General features: G+C 36.3%; 1 protein-coding gene across 1 annotated transcript; it reads right to left on the reverse strand.

Moving 5' to 3' along the window:
• Positions 1 to 253: 253 nt before the first annotated feature.
• On the reverse strand, positions 254 to 19,596 carry swap70b (switching B cell complex subunit SWAP70b). The gene is made up of 12 exons (XM_026287369.1): positions 19,431 to 19,596; positions 18,789 to 18,929; positions 15,379 to 15,552; positions 14,388 to 14,615; positions 12,241 to 12,387; positions 11,967 to 12,075; positions 10,911 to 11,092; positions 8,197 to 8,304; positions 7,514 to 7,680; positions 1,406 to 1,604; positions 1,155 to 1,251; positions 254 to 739 (listed from the first exon to the last, which is right to left on the reverse strand). The coding sequence occupies exons 1-12, from the start codon at positions 19,587 to 19,589 to the stop codon at positions 621 to 623; spliced, it is 1,830 nt and encodes a 609-aa protein (XP_026143154.1). The 5' UTR covers positions 19,590 to 19,596; the 3' UTR covers positions 254 to 620.
• Positions 19,597 to 19,684: the final 88 nt, after the last annotated feature.

Consider the following 19,684-nt stretch of genomic DNA (forward strand, 5'->3'; position numbering starts at 1 on the left):
TTTTTGAATGAGATTGCCCTTACAGTATGTGAACAACTGCTAGATACGTTCCAGCTATGTCAAATGTTCTAGCACAAGTATTAATTATAAATTAAACCAAAATGTTTTTATTAGTCCATTTTGCATGCTTTATTACTATTTAAATTGTACAATTTTAATACTTTAAAAAAACTAGAGGTGACAAATGGAATGCATGCACAATTACACTTTTTAACAATATTTACTTGGTCAGTTAGGTTATTCATTATTTTTATTTTTTACTTAAAAAAAAAACTTTTTTAAACTCATGAACTATGGGGAAGAGCCATCTGCCTTTACTTTGGTGGAAATGCACCAAAATGAAAACATTCACAAGATGTAGAACATCATACAAAAATGTTTATAAAAAATTCTTCAAAGCAAAGGACAGAATGACACTGGAATGTTACAGTAGAGATTGGAATGGTGACACGATTCTTCAGATGAGGCCAGGCTCAACCTTACTGTGTAAAGTCAAGTGGCCTACAGTTTTAGTGTGGTCAGAGGCTAACCCCACAGAGGCAGTATATATTCTTCACTAGTGACTCTATCTACAGTAACGTGTATTATTAACAGGACAGCAGATCTACAGACTGGACACACTACTGGGGTGTAGGAGGCCTGTTTTTCTTTTCCTGCCAATCTTTCTCTCTCAGACTCAGTTCTGCCTCTGTGAAAGCTGCAGGTCCCCAGTTTGTGATTTTCTGAGGGTACTTGGGACCTGAAAAGACAAAACAAAAAACACGAATAAGGTATGGATATTAATACATTCAGCAGACACCTTAACAAATACAATCACGAAAATAGAACAACATGAGCATAAGAAATTAATCATTAATTCAGTCAACTGTATTTTTTATGTTGCTGGATGTTCAGTAAATAATAATAGTAATTTGTTGTTGTTGTTATTTTTTATTTAAAAAATGATGGATCATTGCAGAATGATTTTTCAGATTCGGTGTAAATGGGTTCATAGAGATGCATGGTTTCATTTCATAATGAATGATGTAAATAAAGCTTAACCTATAAATGGCAGTCATTTGTGAAAAGATTAGATGCTGGTAAATAAATGTTAAATAAAAGTGCTTAAATAAAAAAATCTTTGCATTCTTAAAAATAATTAAAGAGTAGGTCACCTGGCTGAATGAGGCGTATGAGTCCTTCATGATGAGTCACCTTGTCCTTCCAGCTCTTTGTGTTATTAGCAGCATCTGCTAGTTTCTTCATCACCTCCTGTTCACATAAAACATCCAATCTCAGCATCCGAGGTAGTGATATATAAGACTGCGCACATTGCTCTATTCAGCCACTAGATGGCAATCTACACAGAGCAACAAAGATATCAACTTCAACATAACCAGCTTCCGTTTGTTATTTTAGCGCTTACCTCATATTGCTCCAGTGCACCCTGTCTGTCAGCCTCCAGCTGCTGCAGCTGCTGCATGGCAGACTGCAAAGCGCTCTCCTTCGCCAGCCGCTCTCGTTCCAGCTCCTGTTTCTCAGCCTGAGTCTGGGAAATGGTCTGCTGTTGATACAGGTGTATCTCCTCCAGCTCTCCACGCTTGGATACCTCCTCCTCCAGCAGCCTGCAGGAGACACAGATGCACATGCTCACATTTAAAAAACATTGTCAAATTATATTACGGTTTCTTTTTTTTAAAGCTTTTTAGATCTTTATTAGACAGGCAGTAGAGAGACAAACTGAAAAGAAGGAGGAGGAAATGGGAAATCCTATGATGTCGCAAGCTATTGTGTTACAGTAGGTGCCTCAAAATAAAAAAATAAATAAATGCTGACATTGATACTGTGTGGATGAGCAAGGATAACCAGGGTTATGCAATGTATTTGATACTTTTTACCTTGTACAAATTCACAGGTGACCTAAAATAGACTGTATAAACCAAATACATATGCATAAAAATGTATGAGTATACATTTATAAAAAAAAATGTAAGAGCACATTTTTATGCCATTTCCAATATTGCCTTTCATGCAGTGTGTAATGTAGCTGAATGTGAATGTAAACAATCTGCAAAGTTGTAAAGCTGAAAGTGCACGATATATAAAGTTATTCTCTCCCAAAATAAAGAATCAGCTCTGTACAGCCTAGATTCAAATTCCACTACCATGACGGCTACACGTCACAAGGTAACACATTTGCATAATGCGCAATGTTCTATGATGCCCGGCTGCGAAAAACTTGACCCTGCCCACAAAACTTGACCCTACCATTCTACTGACAACTGCTTCAACTGAAATATGAGAACTCATTTAGTCCATCATCACCCGGGTGCTGATAGCGCACGTTGATATCAGTGTTTAAACCAGGGAAAGTTGTGGCCTAATGGTTAGAGAGTTTGACTCCTAACCCCAAGGTTATGGGTTCGAGTCTTGGGCCAGCAATACCACAACTGAGGTGCCCTTGAGCTTGGCACCAACTGTTCCCCGGGCACTGCAGCATAAATGGCTGCCCACTGATCTGGGTGTGTGTTCATGTTGTGTGTATGCACTTTGGATGGGTTAAATGCAGAGAACGAATTCTGAGTAAAGGTCACCATACTTGGCTGTATGTAACGTCATTTTAAACTTTGCCACTTTAAACATTTAAGAGCCAGGGGATGCGAGTTTGTGCACACAGTGAAAAGATGTGTGCGTCCGCTCATCCGAAGCACGCAAACCCACGTCTCAGAAAGCGCAAAAAAAATATTAAACTCTCTCTAAAGAATTTGTGCTTGAATGGACAATTTAACACAAAAAATACTTATCCGTCTTGGTAAGTATCCTATAGCAGACATAGCTGGCTAAATATACTGTATCAGTGCACTGGATCATTACATTCTCTTAAAGTGACAGCACTTTCTTAATGTTAATCGGACAGTAACAACAAATAAATCACTGCTCTTGATTGAATAACTTTTGTAACTTTAATAAAGGTTCACCTTTAATTTATAGTCAAATATGCAATGCTCAGTTCATTATTTTATTCAATTTCTGTACCTAAAACCTAATGCCAGACTTACCTAAAAAAAAAAAAATGAAAATCACCCCTACTGTAGACCAATCTCAACAGACTAGGCTAAAGGAAATGAGGGTTTTAAGCCCACAGTCATGTAACGTGTATGGGTTGATTATGTAGAACTCTAGACAAGTATTCTTGCACGCACCCTTTTTTAATGCATCTTGACTATCATACAGTCTGAATCTTTGAACTGGTTCGAATGAATCGGCATAATAGGGGACACTTTAAACAGTGGCTGAACGCCATTTGCGAGCCAATAGAAGATATTTAAATGAGGGGAATTCACATGCTGGTAATAGAACGGATTGTGTCATTTTCTGTGAGTTTGGGTAAAGTGATGAGCTGGCGATGGGTCAGCACAAGTACAGGAAGAGAGTTGGGTTTGTGGGGTGAGACAGGGAACAGGAATTGCAGACATCTCAGACATCCTCATGTGTTCGACGCTACTCGAATTTCCCACTTTACAAGGCAATGGACTGGTTTTTGTCAGTTGCTCCATTCCAGGCGTCACATGACCTTATCTTAAAATTTAGTTGTGCCATAACTGTGTGTCTATAGTATATATGTTGCAGAAGATAGACTGGGTCATGATCATTGTATTACAAACAAAATGACCTTGTTAACACATTGAGTTTAATAATTCAAATGCATTTAAAAGGCTTTTTAATCAGTGAATATTAGTACAAAAAAAATTTTTATATATATATATATATAGACACGCATACACACACACACACACATACAGTGGGGATCGAAAGTTTGGGCACCCCTTGCAGAATCTGTGAAAATATGAGTTTTCACCCCCCAGCTCTTAATGCATCTTGTTTCCTTCTGGAGCATCAGTGAATGTTTGAATCTTTTTAAATAGTTGTGTTTGAGTCCCTCAAATGTCCTCAGTGTGATAAGGTGCATCTCAAAATCATAAAGTCCCTGCTGGAAAGGGTTCAAATATGTAAAGATGTTGGAAAACTGAAGAATCTGCAGGACCTTAAAGATTTTTCTGAAGAACGCTGCTCAGTTTAACTGTTCAGAACAAACAAGGGACTCATGCACAACAACAACAACAACAACCACAAAACAGAAAGACAGTCGTGGATCATCAGATAACAGAACACAGTACTAAGAACCAAGGGTTCCCAAACTTTTGAGTGGGGTTATTTTAATAATTTCAGCATTACTTTTGTCTTGTGGAATAAATGTTAAAATATTTTATGTACAATATCTTACTCAGGACAGTACTAAATAAAAAATAACATGCATTTAGTATGATCTCTCTTATTTTTTGAAAATTACTCATATTTTCACAGATTCTGCAAGGGGTGCCCAAACTTTCGATCCCCACTGTACATAGACACACTCACTGCCCACTTTATTGAGTACACCTTCCTAGTACCAGGTTGGACCCCTTTTGCCTTCAGAACTACCTTAATTGTTTGTATCATAGATTCTACAAGGTGTTGGAAACATTCCTCACAGATTTTGGTCCATATTGACATGATAGCATCATGCAGTTACTGCAGATTTGTCGGCTGCACATCCATGATACAAATCTCTGGTTCCACCACATCCCATAGCTGCACTACTGAATTGAGATCTGGTGACATTGGAGGCCATTAGAGTAAAGTGAACTCATTGTCATGTTCAAGAAACCAGTCTGTGATGATTTGAGCTTTGTGACATGGTGCATTATCCTGCTGGAAGTAGCCATCAGAATATGGGTACACTGTAGTCATAAAGGGATGGACATGGTCAGCAACAATACTCAGGTAGGCTGTGGCATTTAAACGATAATCAATAGCCGCGTTTCGTCGGGCCCAGGATTTTTGGCAAACAAAAATCTCACTAGATTATCACATTTAATGGCAAAAATAATGTTTGGAAATGTAAACTGATATTTCCTACTTACACACTACAGCAAAACATTTAAATAACTGGCTTAAACCCATTTTTGTTGGGGTACATACTAGTTATCTAAAGTGGGTCGCACACTGGACGAGAAGCGCAGCACCGCATTGCGTCGCGCCACGTCTTTAAAATTCGAACACATTATTCTCTATGAGTTTACACACACCGGTGGTGTCATTCGGCATCTGTCTGCAGTGCCCAGCTATGACTCAGGACGCTGTTCAAATTTCTGCCGTGCCACAAAGCGCCATCTGCATAGTTTTTCATACTGCATGTTCATACATTATACCAAGATACCATTTCTGCAAAATAATACCTACCTCAAAGCTCACTTTCAGTCAGCAGGAGTGTTTGCAATAACTTGATCTGATGTGAATTACAATCACCATACAAGGCAGAAATATTTATAAGCAATGCAAAAGACTGTGCTCACTGGGCATTAACGTTACTATAGTAAACATGGTATATATGACCGCTTGAGGAAATCAGATGTCAGCTTCTTATTCTCTATCACATTCGTGTAATTATTTAGTAACTTATATCATCTGTCATAAGTCTCGTCTCAAGAGTTTAGCTCCACGTAGCCTATCATAAAAATATAATAATGTTTTATGTTTGGGAGCTTTTATAAAAATAGAGGATAGAGATATTATCATTCATATTATCATTATCACACATGTTTAAATCTAGATTAAAAATGCAGCTCTTTCGCCAAGCATTCGAATAATGTATCTCTTAAATTGTGACTGCAGTTGCATCTGATCAAATGTGCATTCTTATTCTTTAGCTTGGGTTAAACTAATTAATTTTACTTTGTTGGAACAGCAGCTATGCTAATGATGTCTCTATTTGTTTCTCGCTTAACTAGGATTTACACAAGCTCCAGTCTGGATCCAGAACACCTGAAAAGAGATGATGCTGACCCTCAGAGGACCTCAGATGGTGCTAACCATGAATCAACAAACAGAACTAACAAATATTGCTACAAGTGTGACTGCATCATATAATAATTATTAATTATTAATAATAATAATAATAATAATAATAATAATGTTCATCGTCTGGCTGACTACGTCTTGTATTAATTTTTCTAAAAATCCTGTCATACGTGCACAAACTGACAGTCACCACTTTTCAGCAATTACTAAATATTGTAGAAACATAATTGTCTGTAAAGTTGCTTTGTAACGATTTGTATTGTAAAAAGCGCTATACAAATAAACTTGAATTGAATTGAAATTCTAAATGTGACGTATAGGCCACTGTGGCTACAAATAAATAAAAACAGACTCGACTGAATAAGCAGGCTGTTTTCATAAGCGTTAAAAATAAATAAATAAAACAGAAATAAGTGTATTTATGTGTGATTAATTTTGAGTCCTGATAAATTAATTCATTATGATCAATGTATCACTTATTCTACAGTAAAACATCAATGCTTTTGAATTAGAATATTTACCAAAGCATGCAAACAAACAGCAGCTTTTATCATGTTCGTGTGTGATCGCGCTAGTTCCTGAGATTTATTTCTTAGTTTTCTGATAACTTCTCTTTTGTTGGTGAAATGATGAGGTTGCGTGACGTTGTTTTTGAGAGGCGTGTAAAGGGTGTGTTTTAGTGATGCGCAGCGGTGCTTCAGGCTCGACTGTGGAAACCCTGCAATATTCTGGCCTCAGTGCTACTGGCCTGAGGCTATTAACCCCGCCTGGCCCATTTTAAGCCCTGGCAACAGCTTAAGCAGCAGAGCACATACTTCTGTTACTAGTTCAGAAGTTGTTAAGCAAAATTGCAAAAGCAGCCATAACAAAAATACTGCAAGCGCATTGATACAAACAGTGAAACGGTTGGAGTTCCGTAATCACTAGAATATCACACTTATGCAAAATGCTCTAAGCCGACCATATTTGAGGACCAAACAGAAATGTATAAATATATTGTGTGTGTGTGCTGTTATACAAACACACAATAAATATTAGTATTTCTGATCACTGCCTTTTTGATATCTTTTTAAAAATTCCTCCTTATGCTAATATACTCTGGTTCAGTGTTTGCCATTAGCAGTTCTGCAGAATTCTCGAAAACCATCCACCTTCCCCAGCTCCACCTGTCTAGATCTGCTACAGAATGTATGTATTCATGCAGCAGCAACTGCTGTGAGCAATCTTTCATGCAGCATGGGGAAGTCGTGGCCTAGTGGTTAGAGAGTTTGACTCCTAACCCTAGAATTGTGGGTTTGAGTCTCGGGCTGGCAATACCACGACTTAGGTGCCCTCGGTGCAAGGCACCGAACCTTCCAAGGCACTGCAGCATAAATGGATGCCCACTGCTCCGGGTGTGTGTTCACAGTGTGTGTGTGTGTGTGTTCACTGCTGTGTGTGTGCACTTTGGATGGGTTAAATGCAGAGCACGAATTCTGAGTATGAGTCACCACACTTGGCCGTATGTCACTTTCACTTCACTTCATCTACTGGCAGCGACGCCATGCATAGAAGATCTAGTGAGCCATATGCATCGTCATATCCATTAACATGCTAAGACCATTCTGAGTTGTCATGGTTTAAATATATTTACCTGGCCTGTAGTTTTCTGACAGTTTCCTCATCTTGTCTGGCCTGTCTTTCTTCCTCCAGTGCTTCTTCTAAACGGTGGTACATGTTCTCCAGCTCTCGTACGCGCTGCAGGTACTGCTCTAACTCACTGGACTTTTGAGCCACCTGTTCCTCCATTTGCTGCCGCACCTAAAACACACATAGTATTTTTTGATTTTCTTTATTCTGCAAAACACAAAAGAAGATATTTAATAGAATGTTTCAGTTTAAAAAAAAATACTGAACCCCTTTGACTTTCATTGGACAAAAAAAAAAAATCGAAATATCTTTGTTTTCCACAGAAGAAAGTAAAGTTAGGTTTGGAACAACATTAGAATGATTTATTATTACAAATTTCATTTTTAATTTGCTATCCCTTTTTTAAAAATATCAGTGCATACTGCTTGGTTTTATGTGACAATGTGTTCAAATGTTGTGCTCCCATGTTTCCAGTTAACGGTAGAAAGCAGAACTTATGCTGCAGCATACTTCCTGTAGTATTCTAAATATGGACCTGTGGAGCTAAAGTAATCCAGCACCTCAGTGGTCTGCATAACCTCTCTAGGTACATGATATCAAAGGGCATAGAAGAGTCTGTGCTAAAAGCCATGTTTACAATATGTTAGCCAAACAGTCACCAACCAAGTTTAAAGAGCAAGCTACTACCATTTTCTCTTTCTCCATTTCCACGCGGTAAAGATCCTGCAGCTCACTCTGGGTCTGCAGACGTCTATGTTCTTCTTCTGCTGCATTGGCTGCGGCCTCCTCCAGTTTCTGTGCATCACAAAGACTCTCCTCATTTGTAAAGAAATCAGATACACATCATGTTGAACTAGATTTAAAGAGCTGGCTATAAATGGAGAAAACAGGCTAATTTTCCCCATTGGATCATAATACCAATACCCAGAATGTGAGTGTTCAAACCATCTATATTAGGAAAATAAAACTTCATATGCAAACCTCAACACAGCAGGGGCCTTTCCAAACACAAAAAAAACTCTACTGAACCTGACACATACGTCATACCCATAAACCTTTTACACAGTGTGAAAAAAAAAAAAAATCACACTGTCTCTATGTGATACATACACATAACACAACATGTTTTATTTAGAAACCACACGATGTTTATGTTAAATACAAATGAACGACAACAGTATCCTCCCGTTAACACAGCTGACCCTATTCTCACCCCTCAATCAATTTCTGTATGGTTGTGGTCAGAGGGCAGGTCAGTGTGCGATCGCAGGTGGCTGTGTTGAGTGACAGGGCAGGTATTGTTTTAGTATGAACTCCTCAGGGCTTGGAACAACCCTCTCTAGCTCTCTCCCCAGGCACCTATTGTCCTGCTATGTATTAGAGGACGGGGGAGAGGCACTGACACATCAATGCTGGACTGTTCTCCATGCAGACAACAGTTCAGACACAATTAGATCAGACAATGAGAACTTGTCATCAGCGTAAATCAAATGATTGTTCCCAGTTAACACTATATATACTGTGTCAGAAAGGTTTTCTATCAGAGAATATTGTGTTTTGTATAATATACTGTAATCGGCTGTTAGACTTGGCAGTCTATTTGTTTTAATGGCCTACTCTTTTAAATGGTTAAAGATTCAAGTCTTAGTTAATGTTTTGTATTTTTATGCCAATATTTATACTTTTTGTATTTTTATGCCAATATTTATACTTTAAAATGGTTTTAGGAGACATTTTTGTTACTTTTATTAAACTATTCAGTTCAATTAATCAAATTACATTTCAACGTGTATGGAAATTCACACCGTTTTTTTTTTATCTATTTTAACATTTTATATGTTTTTTTTTTACATTTTAAATATATGCAAATAAAAAATACTAATTCAGTCAAGCATAATTTTTTTTTTATTTGAATGATTTTAACTTATAGTTTTTGTATATTGCTATACACAGAAATCTAGTCAAAGAATCAAGTCTTATTTACTGGTTTATATTTGTACGTCAAAATTTAATGCATAAATGCAGGCATAGTAATATATAAAACACTGTTTAAATGTTTTTTTGATTTGTCTGAATTTATAGACTAAAAATAAAACAATAATTAATACTTGATTGCTCAACTAAATATGTTTAAATGGGTTTTATATTTATATGTTTAGATTTTTTTATGTATATATTATGTTTTAAAGATTTACTTATTTTAATGTAAAGTAAAACTTATTTAGTAAAGTATATTTTCAAATAGTTTGTTTTGGTTATTGTTGCATATAGCTAGTTAAATAAATCAGTCTTAATCATGGTTTATATTCTATGCCAAATATTGTTTAATTTGATATAGTGTAAAGTCTATACATGAAGAAAAATAAGAGAGAAAAATCCCTTTCCTGCACAATTTGAGTGTTGCCTTTGTAGATTAACCAATGTGCTGAATCTGTAACAAAGTCGTGCTTATCTTACTGAATTACATCCACTTGGCGATGACAAAACTCATTAGTGATAAGCCTGGCTAAACTCGGATTTAACAATATTAAAACACTCGACTGGAAAAGATAACCAGTATAACGAGAAATTAGATGAAAGAAGGTTCAGAAGGGTTAAATGCAAACCACAATTCCTCACCCAGCCCCCACCTCTCACACATACATGCTCAATCCACATCTCGATATAGGGTGTGAAACCACACACTTGAGCTAATCTAATTCCAGTTTAACTACTGGCCGTTTAGGATGAAACCACTTCTGCTGACCGGTTTCTGCAGAGGGCTTGAATAGGGAAGGTGGTACGTGAAATCAAAGATGAGAGTTTCAGTGAAATTCATGAATAGCAGGGAGAGATTACAAAGAGCCACCATGGTTTCCTGGGGAAACAGTGTTTCTTGAATGGTCAGTGTGGCAACAGACACAGTTCCTGTTTTACTCATTAAACTGCAGTGCAGGGGGTATGTTTGTAGTTTTGTTCCAATACCAACAGCACTTAATCTTTTCTTTTTAATCGTAAAATTAAGTTATGTTAAACTATGTTCCTATAGCTCAAGTGGTAGAGCATTGCACTATGAAGCGCAAGGTTGGGGGTTCGATTCCCCGGGAACACGATATATAAAAATTGATAGCCTGAATGCACTGTAAGTTTAATTTTTAAAATGCTGTGTTGCCATTGCCACATGCATGACTAAATGCTAGTTTTTCTACAAGTCCAATATTTCCTTACATGGAGGAATCTCAAATGGATAGTTTTTTCATTTCCAAATAACAGCCATATTCTGTATATTAAAATGTATAAGGAACCATGTGACAAACCATCCAATTTCAAGTAAAGGTGCTGGGAGAGACATGTTTGTGTGAGTTGCTAGAAACACAAGGCTACGTGAAGCTCAGCATCTGTTGTTGTAGAACATTACAGACCTGTCTCATGGCCTCCAGCTCTCTCTGTTTGTTCTCATTGGCCGTCTGCAGCTCTCTCATCCTCAGCTCCAGTTCTTCCTGCTCAGCCTGTTGTTTCTGTCGTAACTCTCGTCGTTTCTGCCGTGCCTCGTGGTGTGGAGCTGGACGTCCAACCTTCAGGAGTGTTATGCAAGTCTGAATAGCTGAGTGGGCATAAAGTTAGAAGTTATATAATTTAATATGAACATGAAGCAATACATGCAGTATATATAAAGAAAATCTAATACAAATAGAAAATGGTTAATTTAAATAATTTTATTATGCATAAGAGACTTAAAATTTATATCGCCTGTCAGAAATGTTCTTTAATATTTTCAAATTTTTAAACCACTGTCAAAAAAATGAATACAGAATTAATTGATGTCATCACTCCAACACAATGGATTTGTGATGTTCTCTTTTTTCTAAAGTGGCTCATCTAACCAGTTTAATAAAGCTTGGGACCCTTTCAAGAAATGTTGGGGAACATCTTTTATTGTCATATGTAGACTGAATCTTAGTTATAAGTTAGTTGAATTCCAATGTATCATACTGATCATATCATTTTCACTGTTTTCCAATGCCAGACTTTTATTTACAACTTATTGATCTATTGTATTGTATTATTAGATTGATCTTGTCTGTTGTACTATGTCTTCTTTTTAATATTGGCCTAAAACTCATTAATAATGTACAAAAAAATTAATTATATCATCAAAATTATGAAATTACAAATGACTGGAAATGTGTTATATTTGACTTTCCTTAAAGTTGCCATGCTAAAACACTGAATGTGTGCTGGAGTCTTGTTTTCTGTTTTTCCTTTATTATCTAGTCCAATCCATTCATTAACATATTAAATCATATTTTATTTTATAAAGAAATTCATGAGCTGGCATAAGCTTTGATCATTTTAATAAAATAACATTAAATTAAAATTAATTAATGTAAACTCAGCGTGACCAAACATTTGTCAGTCTCTATTTCTTTCCGTGAAAGACACAACAGAATGAATCATCGGGATGATTCAAATCTCACCTTGAATCCACTCTTGTTTTTTCTTTTTATCGGAGGCACTGATTTCAAAGCTTTTGTCTGAACACTTGACATAGAAAAGGCACTTCTTCCCCTCCTTATCAGGTAAGGACTGCAGAGGAATGCGTGAGGTCATCACAATAAGAGGAAAAGGAAATGTATCCATGAGAATGAAGTCACCATAAAAATGACACATTAGTGTTACAGTTAAAACCAAGCTGAAAGAATATTTAGAATAAATCATTACGAAAAATCATTCGTTGATGAGCCCTTATACCTCAACACAACAGTTTCCATCTAGTAGTATGTCTCCTTTCTTCTCTGTAAGGTCTTCACTGGCATAGTATGATATTAAGTTGGGCTTCAACAAGAACCACCGTTCAGTCCAGTTCTTCCTTTTGTGGCCCTTTTTCATCATGTAACCCTGAAACAGGTCAAAGGAACAAGTCACATTGCAGTTCAGTTGACAGTTTCCTGCTGGCGGAGCCAACAAGTGGAAACAACGGTGAGTCCTGCTCCTTAAATTATCTCTACGAGTCATTCTTTATCACCGCTATAGCTGCTAAAAGTCTGGATCCTGCATGCTGACTCACAAATGATTTTTTCCTAAGGCCTCGTTAAGGCTAAATGTGCATTTCACACTATGTAAATATTGCATCCTGTTTAAGCACCAGTATCCTATGACTTAGTTAATCTGTATCTGATCCTGACTGTGGCTGCACAGCTGGCCTTGGCACCAATCTCTCTCTCTCATTCATAGTCAAAGCAGAAAACAACACTGATGCCAGTGTGCTTTGTTCACACTGCTCTCAGATAACCAAAACATAGACTTCAAAACTCAGGCAGATCATAACAAGGCTGAATCAGTCTACTAAAGGTCCTAATTAGCAGATGCATACTGCATAGGCTACATACTGGTTAAGATATTAACATTCCAGGTATGACCTAATTTCTTAAACATGAGGAAATGAAATTGTAGCAGGTTTGACAACAACCAGCACAATTAAACACAGTGATTATATCAATCCAGATTTGCCTCGTTCATTTTTAAAAGAATGTGCCCGAATGAATGAGCTGAAAAGAATATACAATTTTGATCATATGTCCACATGCTTATTGCTCATTGTTGAACATATTTGATAAAAAAAAAAATATATATATATATATATATATATATATATATATATATATATATATGCTTAAATATCTGATATACACTACCATTCAAAAGTTTGGAAACAAAACTAAGCCTGGAAAAATAATGTATTGGCTTCCACAAAAATATTAAGCAGCACAACAATTTCCAACATTGATAATAATAAAAACAATTTCTTGATCGCCATATTAGAATGATTTCTGAAGGATCATGTGACACTGAATACTGGAATAATGTCTGCTGAAAAATTCAGCTGTCATCACAGAACTAAATTACATTTTATAAATAAATAAATGAAAATTATAAATATATTTAACTTTATTATCCTATATAAAGTGTTTATGTACAATCAAACTGTTTCTGCAAAGTTATGTGAATTTATGAACACAACTGTCTTTAATATACCTTATTTTTCGGACTATAAGTCGCACCTAAGTATAAGTCACATATATAAAAAACATATATAAGTCGCACTGTACCATATTCTCCGCACTATAAGGCACACTTAAAAGCCTTTAATTTTCTCAAAAAACGACAGTGCGCCTTATACTCCGGAGCGCCTTATATATGGATCAAGGTGCTCTGTCAAAATGTTGACATTCCCTTTAGCATAGCTCCATCTAGTGGATGCATTACACAAACAAACATCTTCTATTCTATGCGCCTTATAATCCGGTGCCCCCTTTATATGAAAACAGTTCTAAAATAGGCCATTCATTGAAGGTGCACCTTATAATCTTATAAAGTCGCACCTGACTATAAGTCGCAGGACCAGCCAAACTATGAAAAAAAGTGCGACTTATAGTCCGGAAAATACGGTAATAATAAAATGTACATATGTATGCAGGGTTCAAAATTAGCACTTGCCAAATGCCAGATGAAAGGAACAATTTACCATCATGTGGAGTATTCTTTTACGCCATCAAAACCACAATATGAGAAAAAAAAAGCATTTGTGACAAGTTCCCTCGGAGATGAATACTGGCTCATCACAAGAAAGTCACAATAATATTTTTTTGTCCAAACCATGCTAGAAAAAATGCACTTGAGTATAAGTCGCATCAGTCCAAAAATATGTCATGATGAGGAAATAAATAAACATATATAAATCGCACTGGACTATAAGTAGCATTTATTTAGAACTAAGAACCAAGAGAAAACATTACGGTTTACAGCCGCCATAGGGCGCCTAGAAGTACATTTTGGACTCTGTATGCATGTGTGTACTGTAAACAATTTCTATCATAATGGAGCCGTACTCCTCTTACTTGTTTGAGCACATCCAGAATAAGTTCCTGGAACACTTCATTAATGCCCATGGAGAGGGTCTGGCGGTCCATGCCCTTACTGAAGTGCCCCATACCCACCAACTCAATCAGCTCCCAAACATTCAGACACTGGTGCTTGCTGCTCAGCTGGAGCTTGTATTCTTCAAACTTTTCCTCAATCCAACTGCCACCCATGGCTTCTGTTTGCTTACGAAGGAAGTACTCTATCTGAGGGAAAGAGCATGAACATATAATTATATCAATCATTTATAATACATTCAAACAAGAGAAAACTGCATGTATTTTCATGGCACTAAAACAAATGTTTGTTTTTAAGATGCTAGTTATTCCTGTGCAACAACATAGACAGCATATTCAGAAAAACACATAATGACTGAAGGATTGCTTTGATTTAATTAAGAGTAAGTATAATAATCCTGATAGTTTCCTCTTTATTAAACAAAAAGATATCGCAGTCACATATAATAACAGCAAGCTGACAACTTCCTTTTTAAAAACTGATCACAATCATAAGCCAGAATGGAAGAGTCAAACAGAAGTTTTTAAAACAGAAGTAGCAAAGAATGAAAAAACTCTTGTTTACATAAATATATCATGGGAGATTAGAAATAGGAACTACACTATTAATCATGAAAAGAGGTCTGAAAAAGGTTGTTCTCTTTTCTTCAGGACTTCCAAAAATGTATGGAAATATAGAGGAATTATGAATGTGTTATGAATAAAATGTTTTCTTGAATACCAGTTGTTTGCTCTAAAATATGCTGTCAGAAGGGAACTGCTATTGTGTCCAATTCCATAATTATATTTTGAAAAATCTTTATCTAGCAATCACAGAAAATGATCAAAACGAATCTCTGCATCTATTGAATAGTTGCATGTAGGTTTGGATCACTTTGCGAATGTTTCTACCAAGCGTCCTTTTCCTTTTTGTAATTCTTTTTTTTTTTTACAAAAATGCAGTTATCCTCACCTCCTCTGAGACCATGACTAGTGGATATCTATCCTCAGAGAGGAAGTTGAAAATGCACCAAATCTTAAATGCATCGTCATCTGAGATAAGCAGGTGGTTTCTGTTGAGGTTTTTTCTGGCACATAGAGTCCAGCACATCCTGTTAAAATCTATTCGGTCAAAGTTATCCTGGACCTGCAGAAAAAAAAAAAAATAGAAAGTCCTCTTGAGACCAAATGGATCATGGAAAAATGCAAAAACAATGGGGAGATGCCAAACATCAAAAGGAAAAAATAATTAACTGTTAGAAAGGCTCAACACTAATTAAATCTGATATACAGATCAAAATGAACAAAATGTCCTGATTCTGGTTTACAAGTGCAAAGAAGGCCTGAAACCTATTCAAGGCACACACAACACTGCAAATAAGACATGTTTTCCCCCCAGTACTTAACTAGAGTTCCCATGGATACTTTTGGAGCATTCTGGGCACAGTTTTGCATCTAGAGCCCATCTGACTAGTCCTGAACATTCTGTTGGGAAAACTGCAAAACATTTTAGCAAAGTAAGCTTAACCCAAACTTAATTATGTCTTCAAATGGCAAAATTCAAATGATAAAGTACTAAATGTGTGTTCGACACAATAAGTCAAAAGCTAATAGAAGCTAGTCTACTCTAACACAAACTACCGTCATTATTTAATATGAATCCAAAGCATTAAATGCCTCTAAATATTACTGACTGTTGTTTGAAAATGTTGTCATGTTGCATGTTTGATTTTCAGATGTTATTTGAAAGTTTTCATCTCCATGAAAAAAATTATAATCACATTTCAATCAATTTAACCAAATTCCACATATTTTATACAGACATAAGCATTTAAAACATGTAACTTTCATCTGTTGCTGCAAATGACATCTTAAACATATGGCTGGCATAAATAGAGTTCACTGCTATGAACTCATACTTTAAAACCAAACCACAAGAAGAAGCTGAACTGCTCAAATGAACTGTGCCCAGCACTATTTATATTCCTCCATCTGCAGGACTAATGTGTGCAACAAAAGAGAGCAGACAACTCTCATGAAACAGTCACTGTAGACCAGACAACTCTCATGAAACAGTCACTGTATTCCACCAACTCAAGCGTCATCTCAGTTGCAGTGGTACAAGTATGTTTGTTTTGAAATGGCAGCTCCTCTTTACAAGTAAATGTGCCAGATTTCATCCCTCGCTCACACACGCACCTCCCATCGTGCCCCGGCTTTCTCTGGGAGGCTCACAATAGGGGCCTTGTGGAGACCTGAGTGGCCAGTGGAGCCTCTGTTCTTCTCCAGATGAAGCTGTTCATTTGTATTCAGTGGAGCTCAGGCTCCCTCACATTCATAAATAGACTTTATCATGCCTGTGAATAACTGCTTTATGGTTTCTCTGACTGTAAGAGGTCGTGAGGTTGAGGGAGTCTTATGTTTTACGGTAGGAAGTGTTTGGGATGAGCAAGACATCATGGACTCTGATAGGTAGTCAATGCAATCAGTTCTCAAATTTCTAGCTATAGAGGACCTACATGTATAATCAAATGACACTGAATATTGTGAGCTAGAAGTCACATAAAGTCAACTATTATATAACAAAGAAGAAAATTATGAAGTTGTTCATAATCCTACTTTGCACAGATACTTGGAAAATAAATAAATGCTGATTTGAGTATTTTATTATGCAAGGAGAAAGACGCTGCTGAATAAACTAGGACATTCAGGAAATGAATTGCTTGGGACAATGGTTAATTATACACATTAGTTGTCATTATTCAAACCTATTTAACTGTAAAATGTTGTGACTGACCAATAAGAATGAAGCATTCTAGATAGCTGTGCCACTCTGACAAATATTAAATAATTTACACTACTGTTCAAGGTCTTAATGTCTTTGAAAAAAGTCCCTTATGCCTATAAACGCTGCATTTATTTGATCAAAAAAGTAACATGAAAGCTGTTTAAAATGACTGCGGTCTACTTTAATATATTTTAAAATGTCATTTATTCCAGTATATATATATATATATATATATATATATATATACATAAGCATTTGTCTAAAATATATTTTTTTTGTAACAACATGCACTTTTTCCAAATCAAATTACTGCATCATTGCTGATTAAAACAATTTTATTAATAAATAAACATATATAAATAAAACATGTTATTACTAACTATCGTCTCATGTAAAACCTAACTGAGAAACAAACACGTTTTCAACCTGTTCATACTGTGCTCACAGCATGTCATAATTGAACATAACCACATGTATTAAAAGAAGTGGGTCACAATGCACTAGCCCGTTTTGATAGCATCACTCTATTTTGGTCTTGTGTTTGTGGAGTGGGTCTACGTCTTTTGTTCTTCATTTGACATCAGAGCACTTTACAGACAATGCATTCCTGGAATCAAGAGAGCTGAAAGGGCGAGAAAGAAGTGGGGCATAATTTACCCAAAAATCACAATCATACATCATCATAAAACGAGAAGTAAGATGTGTGACTAAGCTGTTAGTGTATCGTCTCAGACAGAAGCCAATGACTAGAATGTGTGTGAATGTATAAGTGCAAAACCAAGTTAAGCACTGTAACTTTTTTTTTTTCCCACCGACCCCAAGTTAAATTGTTTGGCTGAGAGTCAAAAGTGAAAGGCAAAGAAAGGGGAAAGGCGGGTCTCTTTGCAGCAGGGTGGAGTGTGTGTTTGGTCACTCATGCAACTCTACAAGTTTACATGTTAAATACGAGACCTCAGACAATTATAAAATAGGCAAAGAGTATAATTTGCCTTCCGACTGTAGGAATTTAAAGCACCAGAATTCAACATCGCCTATAATACCTTTCAGCAACAAATTATTTTTCCTATAGACAAGAACTACATGCTTTGTGGTGCATTGTGAAATCTCTTCCCTCCTTCTGTTTCCTTTTTGCACAAGAAAACGAGAAATTACAAGGGAAGCAATTCTTCCATGTTACTTTCAAAAAGAAACAAATTCTCATGCCTGGAAGTTTTTCATTATGTTATCTAACATTTACTTTCAATAGATCTGCAGTAATTGCATCAGTTGTTTTAGTCAAATTGGGGTTAGTCATGAGGATGACAAACTTTCACATGAGAAAATGAACATCCATAAAAGAATTACAGCATTTATGAAAAAGTGCAAGGCTCAGCATGTAAAACCACAAGCGGTTTATAATAAGAATGGCCTTCAAAAAAAAAAGTTTCTCCATGTCAATGCAGTCTACATACATTTTATCCAGAGAAATACTAGTATAAATTTTACGTAATACTTCAAATATATTGTCCCGACTCCCAACACAAAAAGGACGTAAACAATTCTTAAAGTCCCTGACAACTGAAAAGTCCTATTTGGACGATGGCAAAAGTGCTCACCTTGTCCAGAATGAACCTGTTTAGGTAAGGCATGTATCCCTGATTGGAAACAGGACCCTCATCATCATCTCTAAAGTGCTCCTCTAGAGATACAGGATCATGAGGGATCTTCATCACTGTGCACAGGTTATGGGAAAGCACCTGAAAGACATCACTGAGTTTAACACCAAAACATATCTAATAATAATTAAATAATGTAAATTCAAATTGAATAATTAACTAAATCAGTGCTTAAAGAAGTAGAAATTGTTATTTTAAGCAGAATTCATCAAAGCACTAAAATTTTATTTGCAAACCAAAACACCTTCATTTCATCTGAATGTATTTAAAGACACATTTTAAACAAATTCAACGTTTTGGGAAGGATTAGAAAATAACTAAAGGTGTTCAGTTATATATTATCTGACACCTCATCAGTAACACACTATAATAAGACACCAAAAGCAGTTTTGAACTTTCGAAACTAGTTTGAAATGCTAAAAAAAAAAAGTCACTTGAAATATTCTTACATTAATAACATTCAGTGCGGCTACTATGATTCACACGTCCTTAAACTGTAAGAATTTCCTGCACTGAGCCATAGAAACAGCGTTTACACTCCAGTGCCCCAACAATAACGTTAATTCGGTGGCAAAAACAAACCTTCAGCTGTGACTTAGACACTTTCCCACTTTTATCCACATCCAGGGCTGTGAACGCATGCCATATAGCCTTGAGGAGCTCGTCCCTTAGTCCCATTTTCAGAGGCAGTGTCTTTGGGCTACTGACTAGCGTCGCACTTGATGTGAACGGTTTTCTCATGAGGTTTTACAAAAGAGCGGTCACATGACCTTAGAACCAGAACTACAGAACTCGCGGCTCGAGCACCACTCAGCGATGAGCGCGTGCTGCTGAAG

The sequence above is a fragment of the Carassius auratus genome, chromosome 18 (assembly GCF_003368295.1).
Source record: "Carassius auratus strain Wakin chromosome 18, ASM336829v1, whole genome shotgun sequence".
In the NCBI taxonomy this organism is placed as follows: domain Eukaryota; kingdom Metazoa; phylum Chordata; class Actinopteri; order Cypriniformes; family Cyprinidae; genus Carassius; species Carassius auratus.